This window comes from Staurois parvus, unplaced genomic scaffold (assembly GCF_062004578.1).
Source record: "Staurois parvus isolate SC_StPar_1 unplaced genomic scaffold, SC_StPar_1.0 ptg001026l, whole genome shotgun sequence".
In the NCBI taxonomy this organism is placed as follows: Eukaryota; Metazoa; Chordata; class Amphibia; order Anura; family Ranidae; genus Staurois; species Staurois parvus.
Genome location: NW_028318822.1, coordinates 807,001 through 825,831, shown reverse-complemented (window position 1 = coordinate 825,831; position 18,831 = coordinate 807,001). Strand labels below are relative to the sequence as shown.

At 42.2% G+C, this 18,831-nt stretch overlaps 2 protein-coding genes across 2 annotated transcripts in view; one reads left to right on the top strand and one right to left on the bottom strand.

Annotated features, from left to right (window-relative positions):
- The first annotated feature begins 80 nt into the window (after window positions 1–80).
- LOC149441098 (ribonuclease inhibitor-like) lies at window positions 81–15,998 on the top strand. The gene is made up of 4 exons (XM_089657732.1): window positions 81–206; window positions 5,648–5,734; window positions 8,357–8,521; window positions 13,944–15,998. Exons 1-4 carry the CDS (start codon window positions 118–120, stop codon window positions 14,020–14,022), a joined length of 420 nt encoding a protein of 139 aa, XP_089513858.1. The 5' UTR covers window positions 81–117; the 3' UTR covers window positions 14,023–15,998.
- Window positions 15,736–18,831, bottom strand: part of LOC149441097 (NACHT, LRR and PYD domains-containing protein 3-like) — a 66,800-nt gene continuing 63,704 nt past the window's right edge. The window contains exon 12 of the mRNA XM_089657731.1: window positions 15,736–17,829. Within this exon, the coding sequence (XP_089513857.1) occupies window positions 17,742–17,829 (88 nt within the window). The 3' untranslated portion in view covers window positions 15,736–17,741. The remainder of the gene's footprint in view (window positions 17,830–18,831) is intronic.

Below are 18,831 nucleotides of genomic sequence, written 5' to 3'. Positions count from 1 at the left end.
GATGTCCTGTCTGGATATAAGTGAGATCCCCACCTTGTGGAGCTCGGAGGACTTGCAGCTCTGAGAAACATCTTGTAGTGTCATAGGGTGAACACGGCCTTGTCATTGTTGTTATGGATGCTGCAGAACAGTCCCCAGATTTTGGCTCCTGTCCCATTGTGTCCTCATCCTGCAGGTTCCAGGACTCTGTGTAGAGCAGCAGTGAGGTGATGACGGCTGGAACATTCTTTTTTACTAAAAAGATTACAAATTTTGGGGTTTTTGGCAGGCATACATGCCCTGTATGACTCTCCTAAAACAAGAATTAGGCTTCCTGGCTGTAACTCTGACTTCTTTACATTGGGTAGAGGTACCCGCCAGGGCTGTCCTCTTTCACCCCTTTTATTTGCGCTGGTGTTGGAACCTTTGGCATTGGCGATTAAATCACATTCGGATATTTCTGGCTATTCATTATTAGTTTCACATTTTAAGCTGAGCATGTATGCTGATGATGTTATGCTTTTTATTACTAACCCGTTGACTTCTTTACCTAACTTGTGTGCTGTATTGAACGATTTTGCCAAAGTGTCAGGTCTCACCTTTAATTTTACCAAATCTGTGGTCATGCCTGTTAATGTTCCTGACTCCCTAAGTGCATCTCTCCGTAGTTCTTTCCCATTTCGCTGGGTCAAGGACCGGATATCCTATCTGGGGATTAACCTCACTCCCAGATACTCGGATATATTTGCAGCTAATTATCCACCATGTGTGTCACGTCTCTCTACTCTACTGAAGATCTGGCACGGTTATCATATCTCCTTTCTGGGTAGAGTCACGGCGGTTAAAATGAATATTTTGCCCAAATTGTTGTATCTTTTTAGAGCACTTCCAGCTCCGGTCTCAAAAATGTTTTTGGATCACTTTCAGCGGACTATTAATAATTTTATTTGGGGAAATAAGCATCCACGTTTTGCCTCATCCATTTTGTATTGCTCACAACAGTCGGGAGGTCTCGGTCTTCCTAACTTTTGGCTATATTTTCTCTCGGCTCGTTTTGCGCAATTGTCACAATGGGCTACTATTAACTCTCAAATCCCGTGGATCAAGTTTGAGTCTCAGTCGATACGTCCTTTTTATTTACCGGGATTTTATGGTCTAACATCTCCCCCCGATCGACTGTTTTTCATAACTCCATAGTGACCCACTCACTGACGCTGTGGTCCAAACACAAATCTAAATTGAGTTTAGTCTCTCCTATTCCCCCAGGTGTGTCATTTTTTGGTGATCCTACTTTTGTTGTAGCCTTTTCTTCCCCTCATATGTTTCGTTGGTGGTATGATCGATCTTTTATCAGATTATCTGATTTCCAAAGAGGAGGATCTTATATTACCTTTGATATGCTGCGCGTGTTATTTGATGTTCCTCTTCATGAGTACCTTCGTTATAGACAGATTAGGCACTTTTTTAAGACTCACTTTGGCCTTACCCCATCCTCTCCAATTTCCTTTTTTGAACGTATCAGCCGTGACTCTCCCAGGGGTAGGGGTCTTATCTCAAATCTTTATCACCAATTTTTGATTTGTCTTTTTCATGCTCCCCCTTTGTACAGACGAAAATGGGAGGAGGATTGTGGCATCACTTTTTCAGATGAGGATTGGGATTCCATGGTGGATAATATATGCAAGAGCTCTAGATCTCTTTCGGTTCGTGAGACGGCCTTAAAATTCTAACCAGATGGTATTATACTCCGTCAAGACTGCATGTACTGTTTCCACAAACGTCCCCTCTATGTTTTCGGGGCTGTGACTGCACAGGTACTTTGGTTCATATATTTTGGGATTGCCCGACCATATCTTTGATCTGGCGTAGGATTTCTGAGGTCGCTGCCTCATTGTCGGGTACCCCAATACGATTGTCCATGCAGACCTGTTTATTGGGGGCCCATATCCCAGGGGTCTCTGATGCCAATCTGAGATTGATACACACATTATGTATTGCCACTTTATGGTCTATTGCCCTACATTGGAGGTCCAAGGTTGTACCCTTGGACTCCGTTTTGCACAGAATTGACACTGTAATGCTTATGGAACGCATTCATTATACCCTACTGGATAAGATGCACTTATACGATAAAAAATGGGAGTCATGGAGAGATTGCAGACACTTATTACATGCTTAATAACATCCCCAGTAAAAGTTGGCTGGCATGTACTATTGACAAGTGTATCACCTAACCTACTTTGTCGTTTACGTACTTCATGCACTTGTAACTTCCTCTTTTTTTCTTATCTTCTTTGTTATGTTAATATACTTTTATGTATTGTACTTTTCAAAAGTGCCTTGTTTTTGCTGACAATATCACTTTTAAAGTGTGCTGTTGTTTTACTGTCTACTCATGTACAATAAAATCGTTTGTAAACAAAAAAGATTACAAATTTTGGCCGAGATTTATGAAGAAAGATTATTTATTTGCAAAATTTTACAAGAAAAACACTTTTTTTCAAACTGTTTGGACTTTTTCATTTATATAGAAAAAAAAAATAAAAGTGGTGAATAAATACCACCAAAATAAAGTTTTATCTGTCTCAAAAAAATGCTAAAACATTCATATGGGTACAGTGTTGCATGACCGCGCAATTGTCATTCAAAGTGTGATAGCGCTGAAAGCTGAAAATTGGCCTGGATAGGAAGGGGGTAAAAGAATTCTACATTTTAATGTTGCCCTTAAAGCATTAAAACTGTTGCTCCCCGTAAACAGAATTTTCAAAACTGTTTGTTATTTTGGTAGATATTCCTCAGGGCACTGATATAGAGTGGGTTGTCAGCAAACAAGGAGAAGCAAGAATTGCCTCCTGCTGACTGGCAGCCATCGCTCTGCACCCCCCATACACAGGTCATGGGGAGGATCATATGGACGTGGATCTGCTCATTATCTCACCGGTCACTCCATGTACAGACTACTCTTCTAATGCTCACTTCTCACCCAACACAGCCTGTGCGGTCTTCTCTGGGAACACTCCGGTCCGGTCCTGTGTCGCTCTGTGATTTTTATAGAGAACCTGTGCCTCCTTATATCAGATGTCCCTATCAGGGTGCCTCCTTACATCAGGAGTCCTCATCAAAGTCCCCCTTTATATCAGGTCCCTATCAGCTTTCCCCTTACATCAGGGTCCCCATCAGAGTGCCTCCTTACATCAGGGTCCCCATCAGAGTGCTCCCTTACATCAGGATCCCCCATCAGAGTGCCCCCTTACATCAGGAGTCCTCATCATAGTCCCACTTTACTTCAGGTCCCCATCAGCTTGCCCCCTTACATCAAGGTCCCCATCAGAGTGCTCCCTTACATCAAGATCCCCCATCAGAGTGCTCCATTACATCAGGATCCCTATCAGAGTGCCCCCTTACATCAGGTTCCCATCAGCTTGCCCCCTTACATCCAGGTCCCCATCAGCTTGCCCCCTTACATCCGGGTCCCCATCAGAGAGCCCCCTTACATCAGGGTCCCCATCAGAGTGCTCCATTACATCAGGGTCCCTATCAGAGTGCCCCCTTACATCAGGGTCCCCATCAGAGTACCCCCTTACATCAGGGTCCCCATCAGAGTGCTCCATTATATCAGGGTCCCCATCAGAGTGCTCCATTACATCAGGGTCCCCATCAGAGTACCCCTTACATCAAGGTCCCCATCAGAGTACCCCCTTACATCAGGGTCCCCAATCAGAGTGCTCCCTTACCTCAGGCTTCCCATCAGAGTACCCCCTTACATCAGATTCCTGTCAACTTGCCCCCTTACATCAGGGTCTCCATCAGAGTGCCCCCTTACATCAAGGTCCCCATCAGAGTGCTCCCTTACATCAGGATCCCCCCATCAGAGTGCTCCCTTGCATCAAGAACTCTTATCAGAGTGCCCCCTTACATCAGGAGTCCTCATCATAGTCCCTCTTTACATCACGTCCCCGTCAGCTTGCCCCCTTACATCAGGGTCCCCATCAGCTTGCCCCCTTACATCAGGGTCCCCATCAGAGTACTCCATTACAACAGGGTCCCCAATCAGAGTGCCCCCTTACCTCAGGCTTCCCATCAGAGTACCCCCTTACATCAGATTCCTGTCAGCTTGCCCCCTTACATCAAGGTTCCTATCAGAGTTCTCCCTTACATCAGGGACCCCCATCAGAGTGCCCCCTTATATCAGATGTTCTCATCAGAGTCCTCCATTACATTAGGGTCCCTATCCGAGTGCTCCCTTACATCAGAGTCCCCCATCAGAGTTCACCTTTACATCAGATGTTCTCATCAGAGTCCCCCCTTACATCAGGGTCCCACATCAGAGTGCCCCCTTACCTCAGATCCCCATCAGAGTGCCTCCTTGCATTAGTGTCAGCATCAGAGTGCCTCCTTACATTAGTGACAGCATCAGAGTGCCACCTTACATTAGATATTCCCATCCCTTCCATGTGGGGACTCTCACTCTTGATTGGCTGAGGCAGCAGCAATTGGCTCCCTCTGCTGTCAATCACAGCCAGAAAAGCCAATCAGGAGAGGTGGGGCTGAGCTGTGGCTCTGTGTGTGAATGGATGCTACTTGCTATGGGGACACTCAACAGGAGGGAGGGGCCAGGAGCGCTCTCGGGGTACCTGAGAAGAGGAGGATCCGGGCTGCTCTGTTCCAAACCAAACACAGCAGGCAAGTATAGACATGTTCATTATTTAAAAAAATAAAAAACAAGACTTTAGTATCACTTTTTCCACTATTTCAAAATATATTTCAATAAATAAATAAATATATATATATATACACTGTATGTTGAAATGCGTTTTTATTACAAAATATATGAGAATAATTTTTAAAAATACATGTGTATATATATAGAAATATGTGTTAAAATGACTCTTTTTTGTATGTTAAAAAAATCTTAAGAATATATTTAAAAATATATATATTTTTAAAAATAGTTTTCATATATTCTATAATATATAAAAAACGCATTTCAATATGCAGTATATATATATAGATATATAGAAATGGGGGTGGCACAGTGGCTTAGTGGTTAGCACTTCTGCCTTGCAGTAATTGGGTCATGGGTTTGATTCCCAACCATGGCACCTCCTGCATGGAGTTTGCATGTTCTCCCTATACCTGTGTGGGTTTCCTCCAGGTACTCCAGTTTCCTCTCACACTCCAAAGACATGCTGGTAGGTGAATTGGCTCCTGTCTAAATTGTTCTAGTTTCATCCATGGCTATGTGGGATCTCCTGCATTGTAGGGGTTGGGGAAAGACCTGGCAACCTACCCTGTAAAATAATTGCTAAGAGAATTCATGGAAAAAGTTGCTTACAAGTGACAGTCCATGCAATTGCCAAGGGTCAGATACAACTGAATGGATAGATAGATATATGTACTGAAATATATTGAATATGGCCAAAATTGTAGTATTTTAAATACATGTCAATATATTTGAGAAGAATATTTTTTAAATATATTTCAAATATATTTTTCTTCCATGTGGGTCATATTCTGTATGGAGCACAAAATCAAATGAATCTTCCATTTCATCAAAGCCAATTTGAACAGTGACAACTGCTGATTATGTAGCCAACAGATTTTAAATTCTGCTGTGAATGTGATCCAGAATTTACAAACTTTCAATAGTTGTACTTATTCCATGCAGGCTCTCTAACAACGACCTGAAGGATGACGACATGAAGGTCATACATGGTATACTACTGAACCCTGACTGCAAGATCCAAAAACTGAGGTACGTTTTTATCGTCCTTAAAGTATAACTATATCGCACTTTGGTTGAGATCAAGTGTAGTATCTGTTCTTGCCAGTGTCCAGTAGGGGGCGCTCTGCCATCATTCTTGCCTTTTTTTATATATATTGAATATGGCCAAAATTTTAGTATGGGAAATATATGTCTATATACAGGTGAAACTCGAAAAATTAGACTATGGTGCAAAAGTTCATTTATTTCAGTGCAGCAACTTAAAAGCTGAAACTAATATATGAGATAGACTCATTACATACAAAGCAAGATAGTTCAAGCCGTGATTTGTCATCATTGTGATGATTATGGCTTACAGCTCATGAAAACCCCAAATCCACAATCTCAGAAAATGAGAATATTGTGAAAAGCTGCAATATTCTCGGCTCAAAGTGTCCCACTCTAATCAGATAATTAAGCCATAACACCTGCAAAGGGTTCCTGAGCCTTTAAATGGTCTCTCAGTCTGGTTCAGTAGGAATCACAATCATGGGAAAGACTGCTGACCTGACACCATCATTGACACCCTCCATAAGGAGGGAAAGCCTCAAAAGGTAATTGCAAAAGAAGTTGGATGTTCCCAAAGTGCTGTATCAAAGCCCATTAATAGTTATGTGGAAGGGAAAAGTGTGGAAGAAAAAGGTGCACAAGCAGCAGAGATGACCGCAGCCTGGAGAGGATTGTCAGGAAAAGGCCATTCAAAAGTGTTGGGGACTTTCACAAGGAGTGGACTGAGGCTGGAGTCAGTGCATCAAGAGCCACCACACACAGACGGATCCTGGACATGGGCTTCAAATGTTGTATTCCTCTTGTCAAGCCGCTCCTGAACAACAAACGTCAGAAGCGTCTTACCTGGACTAAAGAAAAACAGACCTGATCTGCTGCTCAGTGGTCCAAAGTCCTCTTTTCTGATGTGAGCAACTTTTGCATCTCATTTGGAAACCAAGGACCCCGAGTATGGAGGAAGAATGGAGAGGCCCGGCCCAAGGACCCCGAGTATGGAGGAAGAATGGAGAGGCCCAAGGACCCCGAGTATGGAGGAAGAATGGAGAAGCACAAGGACCCCGAGTATGGAGGAAGAATGGAGAGGCACAAGGACCCCGAGTATGGAGGAAGAATGGAGAGGCCCAAGGACCCCGAGTATGGAGGAAGAATGGAGAGGCCCAAGGAGCCCGAGTATGGAGGAAGAATGGAGAGGCCCAAGGACCCCGAGTATGGAGGAAGAATGGAGAGGCCCAAGGACCCCGAGTATGGAGGAAGAATGGAGAGGCACACACTGCAAGATGCTTGAAGTCCAGTGTGAAGTTTCCACAGTCTGTGTTGATTTGGGGAGCCATGTCATCTGCTGGTGTTGGTCCACTGTGCTTCATTAAGTCCAGGGTCAACGCAGCCGTCTACCAGGAGATTTTGGAGCACTTCATGCTTCCTTCCGCAGACCAGCTTTATGGGGATGGTGACTTCATTTTCCAGCAGGACTTGGCACCTGCCCACACTGCCAAAAGCACCAAAACCTGGTTCAATGACCGTGGGATTACTGTGCTTGATTGGCCAGCAAACTCGCCTGACCTGAACCCCATAGAGAATCTATGGGGCATTGTCAAGAGAAAGATGAGAGACATGAGACCGAACAATGCAGAAGAGCTGAAGGCCGCTATTGAAGCATCCTGGTCTTCCATAACACCTCAGCAGTGCCACAGGCTGATCGCTTCCATGCCACGCCGCATTGAGGCAGTAATTGCTGCAAAAGGGGCCCAAACCAAGTATTGAGTACATATGCATGCTTCTACTTTTCAGAGGTCCGATATTGTACTGTGTACAATCCTTGTTTTATTGATTGCATGGAATATTCTCATTTTCTGAGATTGTGGATTTGGGGTTTTCATGAGCTGTAAGCCATAATCATCACAATGATGACAAATCACGGCTTGAACTATCTTGCTTTGCATGTAATGAGTCTATCTCATATATTAGTTTCACCTTTTAAGTTGCTGCACTGAAATAAATGAATTTTTGCACCATATTCTAATTTTTCGAGTTTCACCTGTATTTGGGAAAAATGTTTTTCAAATATATTTAAAATAAATTTTTCTTCCATGTGGGTCTGTCAGATATTTTGAAGGGCCAGACTTCAAATATATATATATAATTTTTTTTTTAATATATTGAATACGGCCAAAATTGTAGCATTTCAAATATATGTCAATATATTTGGGAAGAATATTTTTAAAATATATTTTTCTGCCATGTGGGTCTGTCAGATTTATTGAAGGGCCAGACTTCACATTTAGATATAAACATAGGGACATTTTTTGAAAGACTTAGAATATTCCCAACTTGGAATTTTTCCAAAAATGTCCCTAAATGAGATATGTTATTGCCGTCGATGACCCGTGTTGTCAAAGAGACAGGAGATATGGGGAAATCTCTGCCACAGAATGACACTACAATAAAAATTATTTATTTTAGTACATTGGGTAATGCTACAACATCCATGTGATTTTTATTGTGGTCGTTGGACGTGTTGGAAATACAGGAAATGTAAAATACTGAAATATTACATAGTGACCCCCTTGCAATTATAATAACTCACATTTTTTAATGTTTCTGCTCCAGTCTCAGGAAAAACGTGCTGTCGTACAATTCCTGTTCATTGTTGGCCGAAGCAGTAAGAGGGAATCAGACTCTGCAGGAGCTAGACCTTTCCAGGAACAACATGGCTGGACCTCACTTTGAGGAACTACTAACTGCCATTGCCGATTGCAGGATAACACCCTTGTTGTAAGTATCCCTACAATCCTTAAAGTGGACCTTACTAAATTTTAAACTTTGAAAAGTAAATGTCCTGCACAAAATAGCCATTTCTGCCTTCATCAGTTAGAATGGCCTCTACTGTGCACTTCTCTGATTTAGTTTCACTTTGTACAGTGCCTTGAAAAAGTCTTCACACCCCTTGAAATGTTCCCCGTGTTGTCATGTTACAATGTATTTTATTGGGTTTTCATGTGATAGACCGACACAAAGTGGCCTATAATTGTGAAGTGGAAGGAAAATGAGAAATGGTTTTCAACATTTTTTTAACAAATAAATACCTGAAAAGTGTGGTGTGCATTTGTATTCAGCCCCCTTTACTCTGATACCCCTAACTAAAATCTAGTGGAACCAATTGCCTTCAGAGGTCACCTGATTAGTAGATAGAGTTCCCCTGTGTGTCATGTGATCTCAGTATAAATACAGCTGTTCTGTGAAGCCCTCAGAGGTTTGTTAGAGAACATTAGTGAACAAACAGCATCACGAAGGCCAAGGAACACACCAGCCAGGTCAGGGATAAAGTTGTGGAGAAGTTTAAACCAAGATTAGATTATAAAAAAAATCTTCCAAGCTTTGACCATCTCACGGAGCACTGTTCAATCCATCATCCGAAAATGGGAAGAGTATGGCACAACTGTGAACCTACCAAGACATGGCCGACCACCTAAACTGACAGGCCAAACAAGGAGAGCATTCATCTGAGAAGCAGCCAAGAGGCCTATGGGAACTCTGCAGGAGCTGCAGAGATCCATGCCTCAGGTGGAGGAATCTGTCCACAGGACAACTATTAGTCCTGCACTCCACAAATCTGGCATTTATGGAAGAGTGGCAAGAAGAAGGCCAATGTTGAAAGAAATCCATAAGAAGTCCCATTTGCAGTTTGTGAGAAGCCATGTGGGGGACACAGCAAACATGTAGAAGAAGGGGCTCTGGTCAGATGAGACCAAAATTCAACTTTTTGGCCTAAAAGCAAAACCCTATGTATGGGTGAAAACTAACACTGCACATCACCCTGAACACACCATCCCCACCGTGAAACATGGTGGTGGCAGCATCATGTGGTGGGGATGCTTTTCTTCAGCAGGGACAGGGAAACTGGTCAGAGTTGACAGGAAGATGGATGGAGCCAAATACAGGGCAATCTTAGAAGAAAACCTGTTAAGAGTCTGCAAAAGACTTGAGACCAGGGCTTAGGTTCCTCTTCCAGCAGGACAACGACTTGAAACATCCAGCCAGAGCTACAATGGAATGGTTCAGATCGAGGAATCTTCATGTGTTAGAATGGCCCAGTCACAGTTCAGACCGAAATCCAATGCAGAATCTGTGGCCAGACTTGAAAATTGCTGTTCACAGATGCCCTCCATCCAATCTGACAGAGCTTGTGCGATTCTGCAAAGTAGAATGGGCAGAAATGTCCCTCTAGATGTGCAAAGAGACATCCCCAAAAAGACTTGCAGCTGGAATTGCAGCCAAAGGGGTCCTACAAAGTATTGACTCCTGGGGGGATGAATACAAATGTCACCACACTTTTCATAGATCTATTGGACACAAATGTTGGAAACCATTTCTCATTTTCTTTCCACTTCACAATTATGTGCCACTTTGTGTTGATCTATCACATCCAATCCCATTAAAATACATTGTAACATGACAACATGGGGGACATTTCAAGGGGGAATACATTGTAACATGACAACATGGGGAACATTTCAAGGGGGAATACATTGTAACATGACAACATGGGGAACATTTAAAGGGGGAATACATTGTAAGATGACAACATGGGGGACATTTCAAGGGGTGTGAAGACTTTTTCAAGGCACTGTAAATTACATTTCCTGACTTGATGCCAAATCCCACCAAAGGCCCTTCAACAGTCCATTGAAAGACCTTTATTGGCCGCAAAAGCCATTGGACACTGGGAATATTAGCTGGTCACGAGGAAGTCAGGCACCAGTAGCAAACTTAAACTAAATCAGAGAGGTGGACAATAGAGGCTTTCTTATTGGGTAATAAAATGAATAGGAAGCTACTTGTGGTATCTGCTTTTAGGCTGCGTGTCTTCAAAACTGTGCAGTGAAGCACAGGATCACTCAATCCGATTTCGCCCAAGTGAAACTTTTTGGGGTAAAATGACGGCACTGGTTGGATCATGATATTGCCATTGCTATTGTTTTTAATATATTAAATTAGGAAAAAATAAAAAGGGAAAAACATTTTAAAAATTCTTAGACGCTTGCTTTAAAAGCTGACCACGCTAGTAGAATTTTGCTAAAAATGTTTCCTTTTAAGAACATTCGTTCAATTTCCTAATCCTCAGTGGGATGTTTGTTTTCAACCAGAGTGATGTGAAAATTCGAAGAAGCAGGATAGAAAATTTTTCCCAAAGGAAAGAATTTTTAAATAGTGCATGAGGTTTTCTTTTGGGAAATTACATTCACTTTAAAATCAAATGTTAAAAGCAAATTAAATTTTGAAGTATAATCATGGAGCCTACAGATACAACCGGCTCTTTGAGGACAACCAGAATGCCCATGCGGTCCGCGATACAACTGAGTTTGACATCCCTGCCCCAAAATGACATATTAGCTTTATCATGTTAAAGACATTTCAAGAGTCAGGTTTAATATTTAAAGTCAGCAGATTTCATTAAAACAATCACTGGAGATCCTGCCATGAAGGTTCTTGTTCATCCACTTCCTGTTAAAAGGTGACTACGCTCTATCCTTGTCTCCCAGTTGTCCTCTTGCATTGTCACCCTGTCACATGGGCTTCCAATGGAGACTACACAGACATGGTCCACTTGTGGGTAGGTGCAGTGTGTGCAGCGTGGTGCGGTGGGCAGAAGGCACAGAGTCCAAGTGCAGTAACAGTAGTATATTGTAACAAAAGTTCAGCAGTACACAACAGGCCCCACAACAGAGCCAAGGGGATATGCTCTCCATGTATAATACATAAGGGGGATATGATCTCTATGTATAATACATAAGGGGGGATGTGATCTCCATGTATAATACATAAGGGGGATATGATCTCCATGTATAATACATAAGGGGGGATATGATCTCCATGTATAATACATAAGGGGGGATATGATCTCCATGTATAATACATAAGGGGGGTATGATCTCCATGTATAATACATAAGGGGGGATATGATCACCATGTATAATACATAAGGGGGATATGATCTCCATGTATAATACATAAGGGGGGATATGATCTCCATGTATAATACATAAGGGGGGATATGATCTCCATGTATAATACATAAGGGGGGATATGCTCTCCATGTATAATACATAAGGGGGATATGATCTCCATGTATAATACATAAGGGGTATATGATCTCCATGTATAATACATAAGGGGGATATGATCTCCATGTATAATACATAAGGGGGGTATGATCTCCATGTATAATACATAAGGGGGGATATGATCACCATGTATAATACATAAGGGGGGTATGATCTCCATGTATAATACATAAGGAGGGATATGATCTCCATGTATAATACATAAGGGGGGATATGATCTCCATGTATAATACATAAGGGGGATATGATCTCCATGTATAATACATAAGGGGGGATATGATCTCCATGTATAATACATAAGGGGGGTATGATCTCCATGTATAATACATAAGGAGGGATATGATCTCCATGTATAATACATAAGGGGGGATATGATCTCCATGTATAATACATAAAGGGGATATGATCTCCATGTATAATACATAAGGGGGGATATGATCTCCATGTATAATAATTAAGAGGGGATATGATCTCCATGTATAATACATAAGGGGGATATGATCTCCATGTATAATACATAAGGGAGGATATGATCTCCATGTATAATACATAAGGGGGGATATGATCTCCATGCATAATACATAAGGGGGGATATGATCTCCATGTATAATAATTAGGAGGGGATATGATCTCCATGTATAATACATAAGGGGGGATATGATCTCCATGTATTATACATAAGGGGGATATGATCTCCATGTATAATACATAAGGGGGGGATATGATCTCCATGTATAATACATAAGGGGGGATATGATCTCCATGTATAATAATTAAGAGGGGATATGATCTCCATGTATAATACATAAGGAGGATATGATCTCCATGTATAATACATAAGGGGGGATATGATCTCCATGTATAATACATAAGGGGGATATGATCTCCATGTATAATACATAAGGGGGGATATGATCTCCATGTATAATACATAAGGGGGGATATGATCTCCATGTATAATACATAAGGGGGATATGATCTCCATGTATAATAATTAAGAGGGGATATGATCTCCATGTATAATACATAAGGGGGATATGATCTCCATGTATAATACATAAGGGGGGATATGATCTCCATGTATAATAATTAGGAGGGGATATGATCTCCATGTATAATACATAAGGGGGGATATGATCTCCATGTATTATACATAAGGGGGATATGATCTCCATGTATAATACATAAGGGGGGGATATGATCTCCATGTATAATACATAAGGGGGGATATGATCTCCATGTATAATAATTAAGAGGGGATATGATCTCCATGTATAATACATAAGGGGGGATATGATCTCCATGTATTATACATAAGGGGGATATGATCTCCATGTATAATACATAAGGGGGGATATGATCTCCATGTATAATACATAAGGGGGATATGATCTCCATGTATAATACATAAGGGGGGATATGATCTCCATGTATAATACATAAGGGGGGATATGATCTCCATGTATAATACATAAGGGGGGATATGATCTCCATGTATAATACATAAGGGGGATATGATCTCCATGTATAATAATTAGGAGGGGATATGATCTCCATGTATAATACATAAGGGGGGATATGATCTCCATGTATAATAATTAGGAGGGGATATGATCTCCATGTATAATACATACATATCCATGTATAATACATCCTGCTGTGAACAGCAGGATCAACCAGTTTTTTTTGTAATCTACAGAAAACACATGCTCTAGCGGCAAAATGAGTATGCACACAATGTAATATAGCATGTATTGACCATTTATATTGATTTTGGTTCAATAACACTTTAACAAGTAATTACAGGCTGTGCCGGGATGAAGTCCTCTAGCACTTAAGACTTGGATCTTGGGTGCTAGAGGATCAGAACCAATGCATTTGGGGAGGTCATAGAACGCACATACAAAAAAATGCATGTTAATGTGTGTATGATAACACAATAGAACATACAGGTCGGAAGTGGGCCTAACACTGGGGGGGAGGGGTATACGTTTGAATTTTTTTCTTTTCGAGGACCCTGTCCTGGCACTGCCTGTACTTATATTCTGCTAACATCATTTTTCCTTATTCAGGATCGGGACAACTGAATTTTACGGACGGAGCAGTGGAAGAAAACTTCAGATGAATGCAGATTACGGACTGACCATCTGAAGACCATAGAGGAGACCCAACTGACCGACTAGAGATGAGCACAGAGGGCTTTCCTATTTATATAAACTGATTTGTTGCTGCTACAAACACAAATAGCTGAGCTAAGGACAAAGAAAAACATATATAATATATATATATATATATATATACACACTATATTGCCAAAAGTATTGGTCTCCTGCCTTTCCACGCACATGACCTTTAATGGCCCCCCAGTCTTAGTCCGTAGGGTTCAATATTGAGTTGGCCCCGCCCCTTTGCAGCTATAACAGCTTCAACTCTTCTGGGAAGGCCGTCCACAAGGTTTAGGAGGGTGTCTATGGGAAGGTTGGACCATTCTTCCAGAAGCACATTTGTCAGGTCAGGCACTGATGTCGGGGGAGGAGGCCTGGCTCACAGTCTCCACACTAATTCATCCCAAAGGTGTTCTATGGGGTTGAGGTCAGGACTCTGTGCAGGCCAGTCAAGTTCCTCCACCCCAAACTGGCTCCTCCATGTCTTTATGGACCTTGCTTTGTGCACTGGTGCTCAGTCATGTTGGAACAGGAAGGGGCCATCCCCAAACTCTTCTCAAAGTTGGGAGCATGAAATTGTCCAAAATGTCGCCTTAAGAGTTCCCTTCACTGGAACTAGGGGGCCACGCCCAACCCCTGAAAAACAACCCCACACCATAATCCCCCCTCCACCAAACTTTACACTTGGCACAATGCAGTCAGGCAAGTATCGTTCTCCTGGCAACCGCCAAACCCAAACTCGCCCATTGGATTGCCAGACAGAGAAGTGTGATTGGTCACTCCAGAGAACACATCTCCACTGCTCTAGAGTCCAGTGGCGGCATGCTTTACATCACGGCATCCAACACTTTGCATTGCACTTGGTGATGTAAGGCTTGGATGCAGCTGCTCGGCCATGGAAACCCATTCCATGAAGCTCTCTACACACTGTTGTTGGGCTCATCTGAAGGCCACACCAAGTTTGGAGGTCTTTAGCTATTGACTCTGCAGACAGTTGGCGACTTCTGCGCACTTCAGCATGCACTGACCCCGCTCTGTCATGTGACGTGGCCTACCACTTGGTGGCTGAGTTGCTGTTGTTCCCAGTTGCTTCCACTTTGTTATAATCCCACTAACAGTTGAGCGTGGAATATTTAGTAGCCAGGAAATGTCACGGATGGACTTATTGCACAGGTGACAACCTATCACGGGACCACGCTTGGAGTCACTGAGCTCCTGAGAGCGACCCATTCTTTCACCAATGTTTGTAGAAGCAGTCTGCATGCCTAGGGGCTTGATTGCATACACCTGAGGCCATGGAGGAGATTGAAACACTTGAATCACATGATTGGGAGGGCTGGCCCAATACTCTTGGCAATCTAGTGTATGTTGGATGTATATTTTGTTATTACTTCTGTATTTCTTGTGTTAGAATGTTATTTACGCCTCCAGCTAGATTGCTCTCGATCTTTTGAAGTATTGTTCCTTTCAGTAACTACTGGAAGCAACATGGCTGAGTGAATGTCCATTACCATCTCAATAAATCCCACCTGAGACACAGATGGAACTTCAAAGAAAGTTACATAGCTATGTCCCATCCACTAAAGGACATATAAAAGCTATTTGAAGTCCTTACTTATACAGAGCAATACATTTGAATCAAATATTATGTATTGTACTACTCTCCCTGCATCCTCGGACGTACAATAACGACACTCAATTTTCAATTTGACATCAGCAGTCAAAATTTATTAAAGGTACTTATATAGCGCCATCAATTTACGCAGCGCTTTACATATACAGTTATGTTCAAAATAATAGCAGTCAGACATCACTAACTGGATCAATCACTGTTTTTGGTAGAAATTATATCTCTACATGGCAAATAACTTACTAGCAGGTGTAGTAGAGTAATAGAAATCCAACAGACCCAACAGTCATGACATGCATGCTGCTGATTCTGTGTCATTGAATCACTCATTGAAAGGGGCGTGTTCAAAATAATAGCAGTGTGGAGTTCTATTAGTGAGGTCATTCATTCTTTGAAAAACAGGTGGCAATTATTGCCCTTATTTATGGAAGGAAGGCAGCAAATGTTGTACATGCTGGTTACAGTGCATTTCTCTCTGAAATTCTGAGGAAAATGGGTCGTTCCAGACATTGTTCAGAAGAACAGCGCACCTTGATTAAAAAGTTGATTGGAGAGGGGAAAACATATAAAGAAGTGCAGAAAATGATCGGCTGCTCAGCTAAAATGATCGCAAATGCTTTAAAATGGCAACCAAAACCTGAAAGACGTGGAAGAAAGCGAAAAACTACCATTGGAATGGATAGAACAATAGCCAAAATGGGGCGGACTCAGCCAACAATCAGCTCCAGGAAGATGAAAGAAGGTGTGACATTCCCTGTGAGGACTGTTACAATTAGAAGACGCCTATGTGAAGCCAAGCTATCTGCAAGAAGTCCCCGCAAAGTCCCACTGTTGGAAAAAAGACGTGTGCTGAAGAGGTTACAATCTGCCAAAGAGCACATTGACTGGCCTAAAGAGAAATGGCGCAACATTTTGTGGACTGATGAAAGTAAGATTGTTCTTTTTGGGTCTAGTGGGCGGAGACAGTTTGTCAGACGACCCCCAAACACTGAATTCAAGCCACAGTACACTGTGAAGACAGTGAAGCATGGTGGTGCAAGCATCATGATATGGGGATGTTTCTCATACTACGGTGTTGGGCCTATTTATCGCATACCAGGGATCATGGATCAGTTTGAATACATCAGAATACTTGAAGAGGTCATGCTGCCTTATGCTGAAGAGGAAATGCCCTTGAAATGGGTGTTCCAACAAGACAACGACCCCAAACACACCAGTAAACGTGCAACATCTTGGTTCCAGACCAACAAGATTGGCGTTATGGAGTGGCCAGCCCAATCCCCGGATCTTAATCCAATAGAAAACTTGTGGGGTGACATCAAAAATGCCGTTTCTGAGGCAAAACCAAGAAATAGAGAAGAACTGTGGAATGTAGTCCAATCATCCTGGGCTGGAATACCTGATCACAGGGGCCAGAAGTTGGTTGACTCCATGCAACACAGATGTACAGCAGTTCTCAGAAACAGTGCGACTACAACCAAATATTCATGAAGTCATTCAAAGGAAAGCAAAATCTTCAAACATTTCTCAGTTTATATAGTGAATGTTTGAGTTTGTAAAGAAGAATACAAACACTGCGATTTTTTTGAACCGTCTAATATTCACTTTTCTTCAATTTTTTTAGAGGAACAACACAAATTTGATCTATTTTTCTTCATGTTTTGATTTGGAATAGAATGTGTCGTGTTCCCAATGCATTTGTGTGGATGGAAATAAAAGCTATTAGAAGGAATTTGAGCTTTATTCACTTTTTTCAACACACTGCTATTGTTTTGAACACAGCTGTATATTGTACATTCCCATCAGTCCCTAACCCTCAAGGGGCGTATAATCTAAGGTCCCTAACCCTCAAGACATAAGTGCTAACCACTTAGCTACTGTGCTGCCCCTGTTGTTTCTGAAACCCATTTGTTTGGGCTTTCCTGTCACCACCCTTTCCTGGGTGTGCTAATCCATCTGCAATGATTCATTCTCTGCTTGAGTTGGATTTCTTATTTCTGAATCTCCTTCTTATCATCCAGAACAATGTCTTGGGTCCTTCCACAGCTGTAGCAGAGCTTCTTCCTCTTGGGTCACTAAATGATGACCTTCAGTCGTGGTCGGAGAGATTCCAGCTTTTCAAGTTCTCCTTTAGTTTTATCTGACAAGTCACTGTCCCTGATCCTAGAAGAGAGGTAAATGGTCACCAGATTTCAGCAGATCAGTCTCAAACTATTCCCCATTATTCTCTGCGGTGAAATAAAGAGGATCTGAATGCTTATTTTTCCTACTGTTATTATTATCAAGAGGCCTAAATACTTTGCTCTAGATCAGTGGTCTCCAAACTGCGGCCCATGGGCCAAATATGGCCCTTTGCCTGCCTCTATACGGCCCCGGGGTACTATTCCTCCCACTGACACTAACAAGGAGACTCCATTTCTTCCACTGGCACCAACTATGGGGCATTTTCCTTCCACTGACAGCAATGATGGGGCACAATTCCTCCCACTGATATAAACAATTAGGCACTGTTCCTCCCACTAATACCAAGGATGGGACACTATTCCTCCAGTTAATACCAATGATGGGGCACAATTCCTCCCACTCATATAAACAATTAGGTACTATTCATCCAACTAATACCAAGGATGGGACACTGTTCCTCCAACTAATACCAAGGATGGGACACTGTTCCTCCAACTAATACCAAGGATGGGACACTGTTCCTCCAACTAATACCAAGGATGGGACACTGTTCCTCCAACTAATACCAAGGGTAAAGCACCATTCCTCCCACTGATACCAATGATGGGGCACTATTCCTCCCACTGATACCAAAGATGGGGCACAATTCCTCCCACTCATATAAACAATTAGGTACTATTCATCCAACTAATACCAAGGATGGGACACTGTTCCTCCAACTAATACCAAGGATGGGACACTGTTCCTCCAACTAATACCAAGGATGGGACACTGTTCCTCCAACTAATACCAAGGATGGGACACTGTTCCTCCAACTAATACCAAGGGTAAAGCACCATTCCTCCCACTGATACCAATGATGGGGCACTATTCCTCCCACTGATACCAATGATGGGGCACTATTCCTCCAACTGATACCAAGGATGGGGCACTATTCCTCCCACTAATACCAAGGATGGGGCACTATTCCTCCAATTGATA